Below are 15,540 nucleotides of genomic sequence, written 5' to 3'. Positions count from 1 at the left end.
TGTGACCTGATTGTGTGACCTGCTCCAACAACACTCAGCACCACCACCATCATCATCTATGTCTACATAGATACTACATGAGCCACTGTACAGTGCACGGCAGAGAGTACCCTGTACCACCACTAGTTACTTCCTTTCCTGTTCCACTCACAAATAGAATGAGGCAAAAATGACTGTCTATATGCCTCCACATGAGCTCAAATTTCTCATATCTTTAGCTGTGGTCCATACATGCAGTATATATTGGTAGAAGTAGAATTGTTCAGCAGTAAACTACAAGTGCTGATTCTCTAAACTTTCTCAATAGTGTTTCTCGAAAAAAAAATTACCATCTCTCCAGGGATTCCCATTTGAGTTCCTGAAGCATCTCCATAACACTTACATGTTACTCAAACCTACCAGTAATAAATCTAGCCAACTGCCTCTGAATTGCTTCAGTGTCCTCCTTCAATCCAACCTGGTACAGATCCCAGACACTCGAGCAGAAATCAGGAATAGGTTGCACTAGTGTCCCATATGAGGTCTCCTTTACAGGTGAATCACTCTTTCCTAAAATTCTCCCTATAAACCAAAGTCAACCATTTGCCTTCCCTACCACATTCCTCATGTTCTCATTCCATTCCATATCGCTTTGCAATGTACGTGCAGATATTCAAACAACTTGACTGTGTCAATCAGTACACGACTAATGCTGTATCCAAACGTTACAGGTTTGTTCTTCATACTCACTACATTACCTTACATTTTTCTACCTTCAGGGCTAGCTGCCATTCATCATACCAATTGGAAATTGTCTTGTATCTTCCTACAGTCACTCAACTTCGACATCTTACTGTACAACATCGCATCACCAGCAAACAACAGCAGATTGCTGCCCACCCTGTTAGCCAAATCATTTATGTATATAGAGAACAACAGTGGTCCTATCACACTTTCCTGGGAACTCCTAATGACACACTTGTCTCTGATAAACACTCACCATCGACAACAACATACTGTATTCTATTACATCAGAAGTCTTCAAGCCACTCATGTATCTGTGAAAGTATTCCATATGCTTGTACCTTCATTAACAGCCTGCAATGGGGCACCATGTCAAATGCTTTCCAGAAATCTTGAAATATGGAATCTGCCTGTTGCCCTTCATTCATAGTTCACAGTAAATCATGTGAGCAAAGAGCAAGCTTAGCTTCGTATGAGCGATGCTTTCTAAAACCAGGCTGATTCATGGGCATAAGCTTCTCAGTCTCAAGAAAAGTTATTATATCTGAACTGAAAATATGTTCAAAGATTCTGCAGTAAACAGAAGATAGGGATATTGGTCTGCAATTTGGCAGGTCTTTTCATTTACCCTTCTTATAAACAGGTGTCACTTGCCCATTTTTCCAGTCACTTGGGACAATGTGCTGGGTGAGAGATTTGCAATAAATGCAAACTAGGTAAGAGGCCAATGCCGTAGAGTACTCTTTGTAAAACCAAATTGGGATTCCATCTGGACCAGGTGAGTTATTAGCTTACAAATCTTTCAGCTGTTTCTCTGCACCAGGCGTGCTTATTACTGTCGTTCATACGGGAGTCTGGCCAATGGTCAAAGATGGGTATGTTTGTACAATACTCCTGCACAAACAATTTCTTGAACGTGAAATTTAAAACTTCAGCTTTTGTTTTGCTATCTTCAGCTGCCTCACCAGACTTGTCAACAAAGGACTGAATGGAAGCCTTAGACCCACATATTGATTTCACATAGGATCAGAATTTTCTCACATTCTCTGCCAAATCTTTCTCTAACATATGATGGTGGTAGTTGTTGTATGCTTGTTTTATCGTCATTCATTCATTCATTTATTTATTCATTCATTCACTCACTCATTCATTTGTTCTCTTATTCAACCTTTTTTCTTTTAGATCCCACAATGGAGCATAGTCTTTAGGTATGTGGAATGAATCAACATATAAATTAAGAAGTAGCTTTCAAAAACTATTACTGTAGACAATATTAATAATTAATTGCAGTGGCTCACCAAATAGTAGAGGAGGCCCTGAGTTGTTGAGAGGCACACAAAGAAGACTGGAAACTCTGCTAGCTTTTGGACAAATCCTGCTTCAAAGATACAGACTGTGTGTACAAACACACACACACACACACACACACACACACACACACACACACACACACACACACATACACACACTTGTACAGTTACAATAACATATGAGAAAAAAAAAAATATTAACCAAAAACAAAAAGGAAGTATCAGCATGAAAATTAAATTTGTGTTTTGTATTGTTAGATTAGATTAGATTAATACTAGTTCCATGGACCATGAATACGATATTTCGAATGATGTGGAACGAGTCAAATTTTCCAATACATGACATAATTAAATTAATTTAACAACATAATTAAGTTAATATAACAACTTTTTTATTTTTTTATTTATTTTTTATTTTTTTAAATTTATATATATATAATTTTTATGTTTGGTTTTTTTTTCTTTTTTTTCTTAATTTATATCTAAAAATTCCTCTATGGAGTAGAAGGAGTTGTCATTCAGAAATTATTTTAATTTCTTCTTAAATACTTGTTGGTTATCTGTCAGACTTTTTATACTATTTGGTAAGTGACCAAAGACTTTAGTGGCAGTATAATTCACCCCTTTCTGTGCCAAAGTTAGATTTAATCTTGAATAGTGAAGATCATCCTTTCTCCTAGTATTGTAGTTATGCACATTGCTATTACTTTTCAATTGAGTTTGGTTGTTAATAACAAATTTTATAAGAGAGTATATATACTGAGAAGCTACCGTGAATATCCCTAGATCCTTAAATAAAAGTCTGTAGGATGATCTTGGGTGGACTCCAGCTATTATTCTGATTACATTCTTTTGTGCAATAAATACTTTATTCCTCAGTGATGAATTACCCCAAAATATGATGCCATATACAAGCAATGAGTGAAAATAGGCCTAGTAAGCTAATTTACTAAGATGTTTATCACCAAAATTTGCAATGACCCTTATTGCATAAGTAGCTGAACTCAAACGTTTCAGCAGATCATCAATGTGTTTCTTCCAATTTAATCTCTCATCAATGGACATACCTAAAAATTTTGAATATTCTACCTTAGCTATATGCTTCTAATTAAGGTCTATATTTATTAATGGCGTCATACCATTTACTGTACGGAACTGTATGTACTGTGTCTTATCAAAATTCAGTGAGAGGCCATTTACAAGGAACCACTTAGTAATTTTCTGAAAGACATTATTGACAATTTCATCAGTTAATTTTTGTTTGTCAGGTGTGATTACTATACTTGTATCATCAGCAAAGAGAACTAACTTTGCCTCTTCATGAATATAGAATGGCAAGTCATTAATATATATTAAGAACAACAAAGGACCCAAGACCGACCCTTGTGGAACCCCATTCTTGATAGTTCCCCAGATTGAGGAATGTGCTGATCTTTGCATATTATGAGAACTGCTTATTTTAACTTTCTGCACTCTTCCAGTTAGGTACGAATTAAACCGTTTGTGCACTGTCCCACTCACGCCACAATACTTGAGCTTGTCTAGCAGAATTTCATGATTTACACAATCAAAAGCCTTTGAGAGATCACAAAAAACCCCAATGGGTGGTGTTCGGTTATTCAGTTGAAAAACCTTTCTGGAAACCAAACTGACATTTTGTTAGTATTTTATTTTTACAGATATGTGAAGCTACTCTTGAATACATTACTTTCTCAAAAATTTTGGATACAGCTGTTAGAAGGGAGATTGGATGGTAATTGTTGACATCAGATCTATCCCCTTTTTTATGGAAAGGGATAACAATAGCATATTTCAGTCTATCAGGGAAAATGCCCTGTTCCAGAGAGCTATTACACAGGTGGCTGAGAATCTTACTTATCTGTTGAGAACAAGATTAGAAATCACAGCTCATATGAAACTAACTTTTATAATTAGCCACATTATCATTAAACAGTAAATGGAAGCTCCCATCTCAATTAATAACTTTCCTTTGCCACTTTTATGTACCAAGAAGCAGGCATTAAAATGTTATTGAACATGTATTCCTGCAGTTAATTGCAGTCATGATCCCAGCAACTTTAGTATAAGCAAATGACTGCATGTTAATACAGGCATCTCCATTGTGGCATCTGTCAAATTATGAAGCTCCTGGTTCTGAAACCCAATTTCATGACAGCTTTTGTTCATTTGTCTGATTGTATTTTGACTCTGAAGAAACTCCATGGATTATATGATATGTGATATGTATGTTTCAGCAATCCAACATCTGAAAGAAATGATTTAGTCAACGTGGAGTGGCAAAGCTTGACACCTTCAAGACAAGTGTATCTGGATATAGGATCGCAGTTGACAATGAAGAATGGGCTATATTATCAGGACCGTATGTCACTATGGGACAGGCTGTTTCCCCTACCAACTAGTGGGCATAAGGGAAATCGAAGACGTGGCCATCATAGAGAACAGTAATGGTCTCTAATGTGATTACAGATTACTATGAAATGTTTTGTGTATGCAAAGATTGGTAAACAGCAAATATCATAACATTTTCAATAAAAATAAACTTGAGAAAAACTAAAAACTATTGTTATTTAAGATGACAGAATTCATATACAGAAAGAGTAACAATTTTTCTTATGAATTGTCATCAGTGTGCCACATATTTAAGGTACAACTAATTCCATAGTTCATTTCACACTCTCAAATGTTGCTTGCATAACAAACGAGTTTCAAACATAAAATTAATCAAAATCTGGAAGTATAAGCATCATAAAAATGCCAAAGTGTCATACATTAGTAGTTTTGAAGGACCAAAAAAAAAAAATTAAAAAAAAAATTCTTTGGCTGACAAAATCATCTAAGGTGAATACATGACCTATTATCAGATACATATGCTATTATAAAATTGAATTGCACGTCAGGTAGATTATTACATACCATGCTTGTGAACTGAATAATAATTAACTCTGGCATTTATCATCTTAACAGAATCAGTGTATGCAGATATGGGTGACATGCTAACTAACAATGCAGGTCACAGTGTGGGTGAATCTATCCTTAGCAAATGAGGCCACAGCTTCATACAACCAGTAAGAACAGTCGTATCTACAGTACTAAACAGAACAGGCAACTAAACATGAAAGTACAACACCTACAACATCCATGAGACTGCCAGGAAATTGAAACCTACAGAAAAATTACTAGGCATATGAAAGAACAAACATCTATTTTTGTGTAATTCATCATTCCAGATGTTAATGTTGGGTATTCAGATGTATTCACTAATAATGTATGTCTGGAACATTCCACTCATATGTCTTTATTTATGATGTTCATATTGGCAAAATGGTAGTGATTTTGTAATTATACAACTCCATCCTCAACCACCCATAGGACTGTCAAAATCAGTTGAGTGTGGAGTAAACTGAAAGTTATGTTTCCCAACTTCTTCATACAGCAGAGTCCTAAAATGTTAATAATGGCTGAATTCTGTAGACCTACAAATTTATATCTGATATCTTTTTATGCTATAACAGGTATTCAAAATAACTTGCAACATAAGCATGCAAAACACTATTGGCAATACTCTTGAACCAGCATGTGCCACTATTCAATTATATTACACAAAATATACACTGATGAGCCAAAACATTATGACACCTCCTTAATAGCTTGTTTGTCTGTCACTGGAGTGAAATACATCACTGATTGTGCATATCAGGTATCCAACAGTTTCTTCATTGGTTTGTGGAGGTATGTGGCATTAGATGTCTATGCACATGTCAGGCAATTCACAAAAATAACGGGCCACGTGATTTGCGAATGTGGTGATTGTGCCCAATAGCAACTCAGATGGGTTCGATATGATTTACATCAGGCACACTTGGTCACTGAGATGTCAACGTGACTGCACTATAACGCTCATCAAAGCACTGTTGCACCATTCTAGCTCTGAGACATGGACATCTATACCATTGAAAGATGACATCGTCGTCCTGGAGGACATCAAACATGAAGGGGTGCAGGTGATTCGCAGCTATAAGCACATCTTTGATTATTACCCCAAGTCCCATGTAAGTGCAGAAGAACGTCTCCCATAGCATAATACTGCTCCCACCAGCCTCTGTCCATGGTGTGCTGCACATATTGAACCACTGTTCACCTCGATGATGGCATTTCTAGAGAAGAACATCAACCTAGTGTACCAGAACTGTGCTTCATCTGAAGAGTTGACACATTCCATTGATTGACGGTTGAATCCCAATGAACTTGTGCCCATTGCAATGGTAACTGATGATGTCGTTGGGTCCACAAGTGAACACTTAGGAGTGGTCTGCTGCAGAACTCCACGTTCAACGATGAAAGATGAATGGCGTGCTCTGAAACACTTGTGTGTGCACCAGCATTGTGCTCCTTTGACAGAGATGCTACAGCTCATCATGTGTCCTACATTACAGAGCAGACATGTTCTGTGAAGAGTTGTGGACATCCAACCATTTAAAACCTAGTGGTAGTTTCACTGTCCTTCTACCTCTTTCTTTAGATGCTCACAACACTCTGCGCAATAAAAATCTACCCTTTGTCAAAGACTGACAGAATGTGCAAAGGGCAAATCAGGAATGGCTAGAGGAAAACCAGAAAGCTGTTAAAGAGTGCAGGCTACAGGAAAGATAGACACCACCTACAGGACAATTAAGACGTTTGGAGAAAGGGAAGCATCTGTATAAATACTACGACCTCATTTGATGGAACTAAGTAAGCATCACTAATCAGCGTCATTTTAAAGTATCTCCAGCTCAGGGTCTATAATAGAAAAATAAATATGAGCTCAATAATAAATAGATGTGTACAAAGATAAAGATCAGGGAATGTATATAAGTATTTCTGGTAGTATACAATGTGGTTCAGGTACTCTTCTATATAGTGTAAAAAGACCCTTGAAATAGACACTGCCTCAATTTTTTTTAAACAACAGCTCACCATCCACTAAACAGTTTGTGAAGAGAGACATAACAGCAACTGAAATGGATGCCTCTTTGTACCATATTCACGTTTGTCTGCTCATAGTGGGTACCATCTTTTCTTACAGTATCATGATTAAGATACACATCATTACTTTTAATTATTATTTACTGATCTTTTTACAATATGGTGATTTTACACCTTGCATTTCATGTTGTTGTTGTTGTGGTCTTCAGTCCTGAGACTGGTTTGATGCAGCTCTCCATGATACTCTATCCTGTGCAAGCTTCTTCATCTCCCAGTACCTACTGCAACCTACATCCTTCTGAATCTGCTTAGTGTATTCATCTCTTGGTTTCCCTCTATGATTTTTACCCTCCACGCTGCCCTCCAATGCTAAATTTGTGATCCCTTGATGCCTCAAAACATGTCCTACCAACCGATCCCTTCTTCTAGTCACCTTGTGCCACAAACTTCTCTTCTCCCCAATCATATTCAATACCTCCTCATTAGTTACGTGATCTACCCACCTTTCTTCAGCATTCTTCTGTAGCACCACATTTCGAAAGCTTCTATTCTCTTCTTGTCCAAACTGGTTATTGTCCATGTTTCACTTCCATACATGGCTACACTCCATACAAATACTTTCAGAAATGACTTCCTGACACTTAAATCTATACTCGATGTTAACAAATTTCTCTTCTTCAGAAACGATTTCCTTGCCATTGCCAGTCTACATTTTATATTCTCTCTACTTCGACCATCCTCAGTTATTTTGCTCCCTAAATAGCTAAACTCCTTTACTACTTTAAGTGTCTCATTTCTTAATCTAATCCCCTCAGCATCACCCGATTTAATTTGACTACATTCCATTATCCTCGTTTTGCTTTTGTTGATGTTCATCTTATATCCTCCTTTCAAGACACTGTCCATTCCGTTCAACTGCTCTTCCAAGTCCTTTGCTGTCTCTGACAGAATTACAATGTCATCGGCAAACCTCAAAGTTTTTATTTCTTCTCCATGAATTTTAATACCTACTCTGAATTTTTCTTTTGTTTCCTTTACTGCTTGCTCAATATACAGATTGAATAACATCGGGGAGAGGCTACAACCCTATCTCACTCCCTTCCCAACCACTGCTTCCCTTTCATGCCCCTCGACTCTTATAACTGCCATCTGGTTTCTGTACAAATTGTAAATAGCCTTTCGCTCCCTGTATTTTACCCCTGCCACCTTCAGAATTTGAAAGAGAGTATTCCAGTTAAAGTTGTCAAAAGCTTTCTCTAAGTCTACAAATGCTAGAAACGTAGGTTTGCCTTTTCTTAATCTTTCTTCTAAGATAAGTCGTATGGTTAGTATTGCCTCACGTGTTCCAACATTTCTACGGAATCCAAACTGATCTTCCCCGAGGTCCACTTCTACCAGTTTTTCCATTCGTCTGTAAAGAATTCGCGTTAGTATTTTGCAGCTGTGTCTTATTAAACTGATAGTTTGGTAATTTTCACATCTGTCAACACCTGCTTTCTTTGGGATTGGAATTATTATATTCTTCTTGAAGTCTGTGGGTATTTCGCATGTCTCATACATCTTGCTCACCTGCTTTCTTTGGGATTGGAATTATTATATTCTTCTTGAAGTCTGTGGGTATTTTGCCTGTCTCATACATCTCGCTCACCAGATGGTAGAGTTTTTTCATGACTGGCTCTCCTAAGGCCATCAGTAGTTCTAATGGAATGTTGTCTACTCCCGGGGCCTTGTTTCGACTCAGGTCTTTCAGTGCTCTGTCAAACTCTTCACGCAGTATCTTATCTCCCATTTCATCTTCATCTACATCCTCTTCCATTTCCATAATATTGTCCTCAAGTACATCGCCCTTGTATAAACCCTCTATATACTCCTTCCACCTTTCTGCCTTCCCTTCTTTGCTTAGAACTGGGTTTCCATCTGAGCTCTTGATATTCATGTGGTCTCCTTAATTTTCCTGTAGGCAGTATCTATCTTACCCCTAGTGAGACAAGCCTCTACATCCTTACATTTGTCCTCTAGCCATCCCTGCTTAGCCATTTTGCACTTCCTGTTGATCTCATTTTTGAGACGTTTGTATTCCTTTTTGCCTGCTTCATTTACTGCATTTTTATATTTTCTCCTTTCATCAGTTAAATTCAGTATTTCTTCTGTTACCCAAGGATTTCTATTAGGCCTCGTCTTTTTACCTACTTGATCCTCTGCTGCCTTCACTACTTCAGCCCTCAAAGCTACCCATTCTTCTTCTACTGTATTTCTTTCCCCCATTCCTGTCAATTGTTCCCTTATGCTCTCCCTGAAACTCTCTACAACCTCTGGTTCTATCAGTTTATACAGGTCCCATCTCCTTAAATTCCCACCTTTTTGCAGTTTCTTCAGTTTCAATCTGCAGTTCATAACCAATACATTGTGGTCAGAATCCACATCTGCCCCTGGAAATGTCTTACAATTTAAAACCTGGTTCCTAAATCTCTGTCTTACCATTATATAATCTATCTGACACCTTTTAGTGTCTCCAAGATTCTTCCAGTTATACAACCTTCTTTTATGATTCTTGAACCAAGTGTTAGCTATGATTAAGTTATGCTCTGTGCAAAATTCTACAAGGCGGCTTCCTCTTTCATTTCTTCCCCCCAATCCATATTCACCTACTATGTTTCCTTCTCTCCCTTTTCCTACTGACGAATTTCAGTCACCAATGACTATTAAATTTTCGTCTCCCTTCACTACCTGAATAATTTCTTTTATTTCGTCATACATTTCTTTAATTTCTTCATCATCTGCAGAGCTAGTTGGCATATAAACTTGTACTACTGTAGTAGGCATGGGCTTTGTGTCTATCTTGGCCACAATAATGCGTTCACTATGCTGTTTGTAGTAGCTAACCCGCACTCCTATTTTTTTATTCATTATTAAACCTACTCCTGCATTACCCCTATTTGATTTTGTATTTATAACCCTGTAATAACCTGACCAAAAGTCTTGTTCCTCCTGCCACTGAACTTCACTAATTCCCAGTATATCTAACTTTAACCTATCATTTCCCTTTTTAAATTTTCTAACCTACCTGCCCGATTAAGGGATCTGACATTCCACGCTCCGATCCATAGAATGCCAGTTTTCTTTCTCCTGATAACGACGTCCTCTTGAGTAGTCCCCGCCCGGAGATCCGAATGGGGGACTATTTTACCTCTGGAATATTTTACCCAAGAGGACACCATCATCATTTAATCATACAGTAAAGCTGCATGTCCTCGGCAAAAATTACGGCTGTAGTTTCCCCTTGCTTTCAGCCGTTCGCAGTACCAGCACAGCAAGGCCGTTTTGGTTAATGTTACAAGGCCAGATCAGTCAATCATCCAGACTGTTGCCCCTGCAACTACTGAAAAGGCTGCTGCCCCTCTTCAGGAACCACACGTTTGTCTGGCCTCTCAACAGATACCCCTCCGTTGTGGTTGCACCTACGGTACGGCCATCTGTATCGCTGAGGCACGCAAGCCTCCCCACCAATGGCAAGGTCCATGGTTCATGGGGGGGGGGGGGGGGTTGCATTTCATGGGGAGACGATATTTTTTCTTAATTTATGGCCAATTTTGAGCTCAATGTTCTGCAATATATGTTAATGACATAAACAGTAAGTACATATTTCATAATTAGACACTAATTTACATTCATTGTTTAAGACATTTTACATCTTTTGAAATCTCAAATGGTCTTACTGTATGCAATTTTTGCTTCTAGCAATTACCTGAAAATGGCATAAAAGGCTGAAACCTGGGTCATAATTAAATAAACCACAGTACAGTCAAATGGTAGTGCGTTTGTTTAAAAAAAGAGAGAAATAACTTTTTCCCCTATGAAACACATCAGAGGGAATATACATTGTGCAGTGGATGTGAGGATTTCAAATTTCTTGGCTCTAGGGTGGATTCAACTCATGAGTCTTAGGCTCTTTTCAGATGAAAAACCAATACTAAGCAAAGAAGGGAAAGCTGAAATGTGGAAGGAATATACAGAAGGGCTATACAAGGGAAACAATGACAATATTTTTAGAAGAGAAAGAGGCATATGATGAGATGGGGGGTTCAATATTGTAAGAAGAATTTGGCAGATCACTGAAAGACTTAACCCAAAATGAGGCCCCTGAAGTCAATGAGATTCCGCGCAGAATTACTGAGATCCTGGGGAGAGCCAGCCATGACCTAACTACCTGACATATAAAATATATTACAAAGGCAGAATACCCTAATGCTTCAAGAAGAATGTAATAATTCCAATTTCTAAAAAATCAGATGTGAATATTTCTGAACCATCAGTTTAGTAAGTCAAATGATGGAAAGTTCAACTGGGAATGTCAATAATATTATGAAAAGAACAGATTGATACTCGCCATAAAAGAACAGATTGCTATTCATCATACAGATGACACATTGAGTCGCTGATAGGCACACAAAAAGAATTTTACATACTGTGCTTTCAACCACAGCCTTCTTCAGAAAGAAAGGAAAATACAAATACCCACTCACACAAGCAGGCACACCTCACACACATATGACCACTACCTCTGGACAGAACCATGTTTGCAAATTACTGACACAAATTATTTACAGAAGAAAGGAATAGTGACTCTATGACTTATGTTAGAAAATAGGCTGAAGAAAGACAAACCAATGCTTATAGCATTTGTAGATTTACAGAAAGCATTTAATATTCTCTTTGAAATTCTGAAGGAACCAGGAATGAAATACAGGAGTGATACTTTTCCTACAATTTCTACAGCAAGAGACTATGGTTGTAAGAGCCAAAAGACATGAATGGGGAGCGGTAGTTGAGAAGGGACTGAAACACATTGTAGCCTATTCCCAATGCTATTCATTCTGTTTGTGAGGCAAGCTGTGATGGAAAGCAAGGGACATTTGGAAAGGGAATTAAAAGGTCAGGGAGAGGAAATTAAACCTTAACTCTGATGTTTGCTGATAGCATAGCAATTCTGTCAGGACAGGAAGGGACTATGAAAAATAGTGGAAAAGGATTAATAGTGTCTTGAAAAGAGGTTTTAAGATGAACATGAACAAAAATAAACAAGGATAATGAAATGTAGAACTGAAATAGGTGATACTGATGGAATTAGATTAGTAAATGAGGCATTAGAAACAATAGACAGGTTTTTTGTTTGGGTGGGAAAATAACTGACAATGGTTGAAGTAGAGAAGATATAAAATACAGACTGGCAATAGCAAGAAAAACATTTCTGAAAAAGATAAATTTGTTAATTTAAATATAAATTTAAATGTTCAAATAATGGAAACTCTGGGTTGGAATATCAACAATATAAGGAAAAGATAGATTGCTACTTACCATAAGGATGACACATTAAGTAGCAAACAGTCCCAACGAAAAGATACTTACACATTATGTTTTGGCCAAAGCCTTCATTAGAGATGCCAGGGTGGTGGTCATGTGTATGTGAAGTGTACTTGCTTGTGTGAATTAATGTGTGTGTGTGTGTGTGTGTGTGTGTGTGTGTGTGTGTGTGTGTGTTTCCTTTTCTGATGAAGGCTGTCTTAAATACCAATGTTTTTCGTGTTCCTCTAATGAATAAATATGATGTTCTAAATGCAGACAGTTCAAAATAATGGACAAAAGATCTCAGTGTAACAGGTAACTGCTCAGAAAGATCTGTTGAACAAAAAAGTGCCAGCAGAAACACGTTACCATCAAATACTATTAAACGAAAAAATCATGTGAGAGTGACTTGTAATAAAACTGAATACGAGACAAAAAAGGAAACAGTGAAGAAGAAGGAAGAAATATACATATTATCGATGAGTCATGGGAAGGGACTGGCTACAATCATGTCTGATATGCAGTCCGAATATAAAGTGACTGGAATTTCAAAACCTGGTGCTCCTCTACGGGAAGTGCTGAAAAACTGTGAAAGTGCCGTGAAAAGCAACGTCAACTGTGTCATAATCGGAGGAGGAAACGATGTATATAAAAACAAAAGCAGCCTTGCTGTAAGAACACTGAAAGAATCACTAAGAAAAATTTCACAGGTGAAGGTATCTGTTGTAAACATTCCCTACAGACACAACTTAACAGAAGACTCATGTGTAAACAGAGAAATCATCACAACAAATCGGAAATTCAGGAAGATTTGTAGTGGTTTTGTGCACACAACCTTCATTGAAGCAACGAGTTCAGTAAGAGAGCATTTTACTAGACGTGGACTGCATAGAAACAACCTAGGTAAGAAAGTGCTGGCCAATAAAATTCTCCAGGTGATAAAGACAGCAGGAGTGGATGCCTATGTAAAAATAGCACTACCTGCAACAGGTTTTCTGCCAATGACAACAGAAAAGAAAAGTGCACCAACAGCATATGAGGAATAAACATCTGCAGATACACTCTATGATGAAAAAATTACATCTGTGCAAACATGTAAAGCGTCACAGTCACCAGTGGCATTATCAGTAGCAGCAGTGGAAAAGGAAGTAACAGTAGCAGTAACAGCAGAAGTTTCACCAGCAACAGTAACTACAGTGCCACTAAAAGGAGAAAAAGAGAACTGTAGCAGGAGAAGCAGCATCAAGTGTTACGGGTGGACAGAAAACAGCACCTCCTCTCTGTCTAAATGATTTTTTAGTGGAAGGCAGCAAGATGAAGACGCCCATGAGATAAGTAGTGTAACAAATTTCATAGCACCTCACCAAAACGTTCAATCTAAAATAAACAACAATTATGATCTTAAAATTTGCTATCTGAATGTTCAAGGACTAATAGATGAAGAATTTATTGTAAACAGTTTTGGACTAGATAACAAATATTTTCTGTCTGAGTGAACATTGGATTACTGAGAGTGTACTTCCAGTTGTCAAACTTGATAACTATAATGTAGCAAATAGTTACTGTAGAAAATTGTATATAAGAGGTGGTGTGGCAATATATATTAACCAGTCATTCAGCTGCTCCATTGTTAAGTTGGACCTAGATTATTTGTGTGAAGAACAGAACTTTGAAGCCACTGGTATAGTTATGGACAGTTTTAAGTTAGTAATAGTATCCCTTTACAGGTCACCTAAGGGTATCATCAACGTATTTCTCGAAAAATTGGACATGCTGTTAGATGTACAAAGAGGGACCAGATGGTTGCATTATGACATAGTAATTGGTGAAGATCTGAATGCAGATTTTGATATGACAAAACATAAATGTACTGTGACTGAGTTGAAAAACCTTCTAAAACAGTGCAATTTGCACTCAATCAATACCAGGCCCAAAGAGATAAAGCATGTCTTGACAATATTTTTGTCAACTTTAAAACTACAGAAGGATCATTTCCATTTTCAGATCATGACTCTGTATCTTTAAACTATACAAGTAGGTTCTGTATTGATAAGAGTAATATTCCTAAGCCTGTCCCAAAAGTTATAATCACCAGACCTGTCACAGATGACAAAATTGTTCAGCTCTGTAAGTCCCTTGCTGAGAGAGACTGGTTCAACCAATTTCATTGTGACACAAGTTATAGTCTTAGTGCTGATTTGTCAGGGAAACTATTATTTGAGAGATTTTTTTAAAACATTGCTGACGCACTTTAATGACAACATCCCCATAAAGAAATGCAAATTAACTGACAAAGGTTTTACAAACAGGGCTACAAACAGACAAAATCCATGGTACACTAAACGATTATCAAATATGAAAAACCAAGATCAGAAAACAGAACATGCCAGATTAGCCTACTAATGCAGGAATGAGTATAAAAAAGTCATTGTGGAAGCCAAAAATGCACATAATTTCAATACCATTGATAATTCCACAAATAAGTGCAAAGCTGCATGGAAATTAATAAATGGTGTTGCTAAAGATGTAAGAAGCAAAAAAATTAATATAAGTCCCCAAAAATTCAATGATTTCTTTATTAAATCTGTTGAAGATGTAGGAAATACTATAATCAAACCTGATATGAGTTCATCAGAGTCACTTTCTAAAAATGTTTGCAGAACACCAACAGACACAGGCACGTTTATGTTCTCTGAAGTCTCACCTAGTCTTGTGCCGAGCATTGTAAAACGATTGAAATCTTCAGAAAGTGTAGATATATATGACATATCCTGTAATATACCAAAGAAAGTAAGACATATGTGTCTGCCTGTGTCTGTATATGTGCAGGTGGATCTGTGTGTGTGCGAGTGTATATCTGTCCTTTTTACCCCCTAAGGTAAGTCTTTCCACTCCCGGGATTGGAATGGCTCCTTTCCCTCTCCCTTAAAACCCATATCCTTTCGTCTTTCCCTCTCCTTCCCTCTTTCCTGATGAAGCAACCTTGCGTTGCGAAAGCTCGAAATTTGTGTGTGTGTTTGTGTGTTTTTTATTGTCTCCTATCAACATACCAACGCTTTCGTTTGGTAAGTTACAACATCTTTATTTTTAGATATATTTTTCCCACGTGGAATGTTTCCCTCTATTATATTCATATTATTATTTATTAAAACATATTTTTTACCCTGAACACCAAAAC

The 15,540-nt window shown here is 37.3% G+C and overlaps 1 protein-coding gene across 1 annotated transcript in view; it reads left to right on the top strand.

Annotated features, from left to right (window-relative positions):
• Positions 1-4,589, top strand: part of LOC126458243 (esterase E4-like) — a 149,712-nt gene extending 145,123 nt beyond the window's left edge. The window contains exon 10 of the mRNA XM_050095142.1: positions 4,289-4,589. Within this exon, the coding sequence (XP_049951099.1) occupies positions 4,289-4,499 (211 nt within the window). The 3' untranslated portion in view covers positions 4,500-4,589. The remainder of the gene's footprint in view (positions 1-4,288) is intronic.
• The last annotated feature ends 10,951 nt before the right edge of the window (positions 4,590-15,540 follow it).

This window comes from Schistocerca serialis, chromosome 2 (assembly GCF_023864345.2).
Source record: "Schistocerca serialis cubense isolate TAMUIC-IGC-003099 chromosome 2, iqSchSeri2.2, whole genome shotgun sequence".
NCBI lineage: Eukaryota > Metazoa > Arthropoda > Insecta > Orthoptera > Acrididae > Schistocerca > Schistocerca serialis.
The sequence above is the reverse complement of the archived record's forward strand: the minus strand, read 5'-3'. Positions and strand labels throughout refer to the sequence as shown.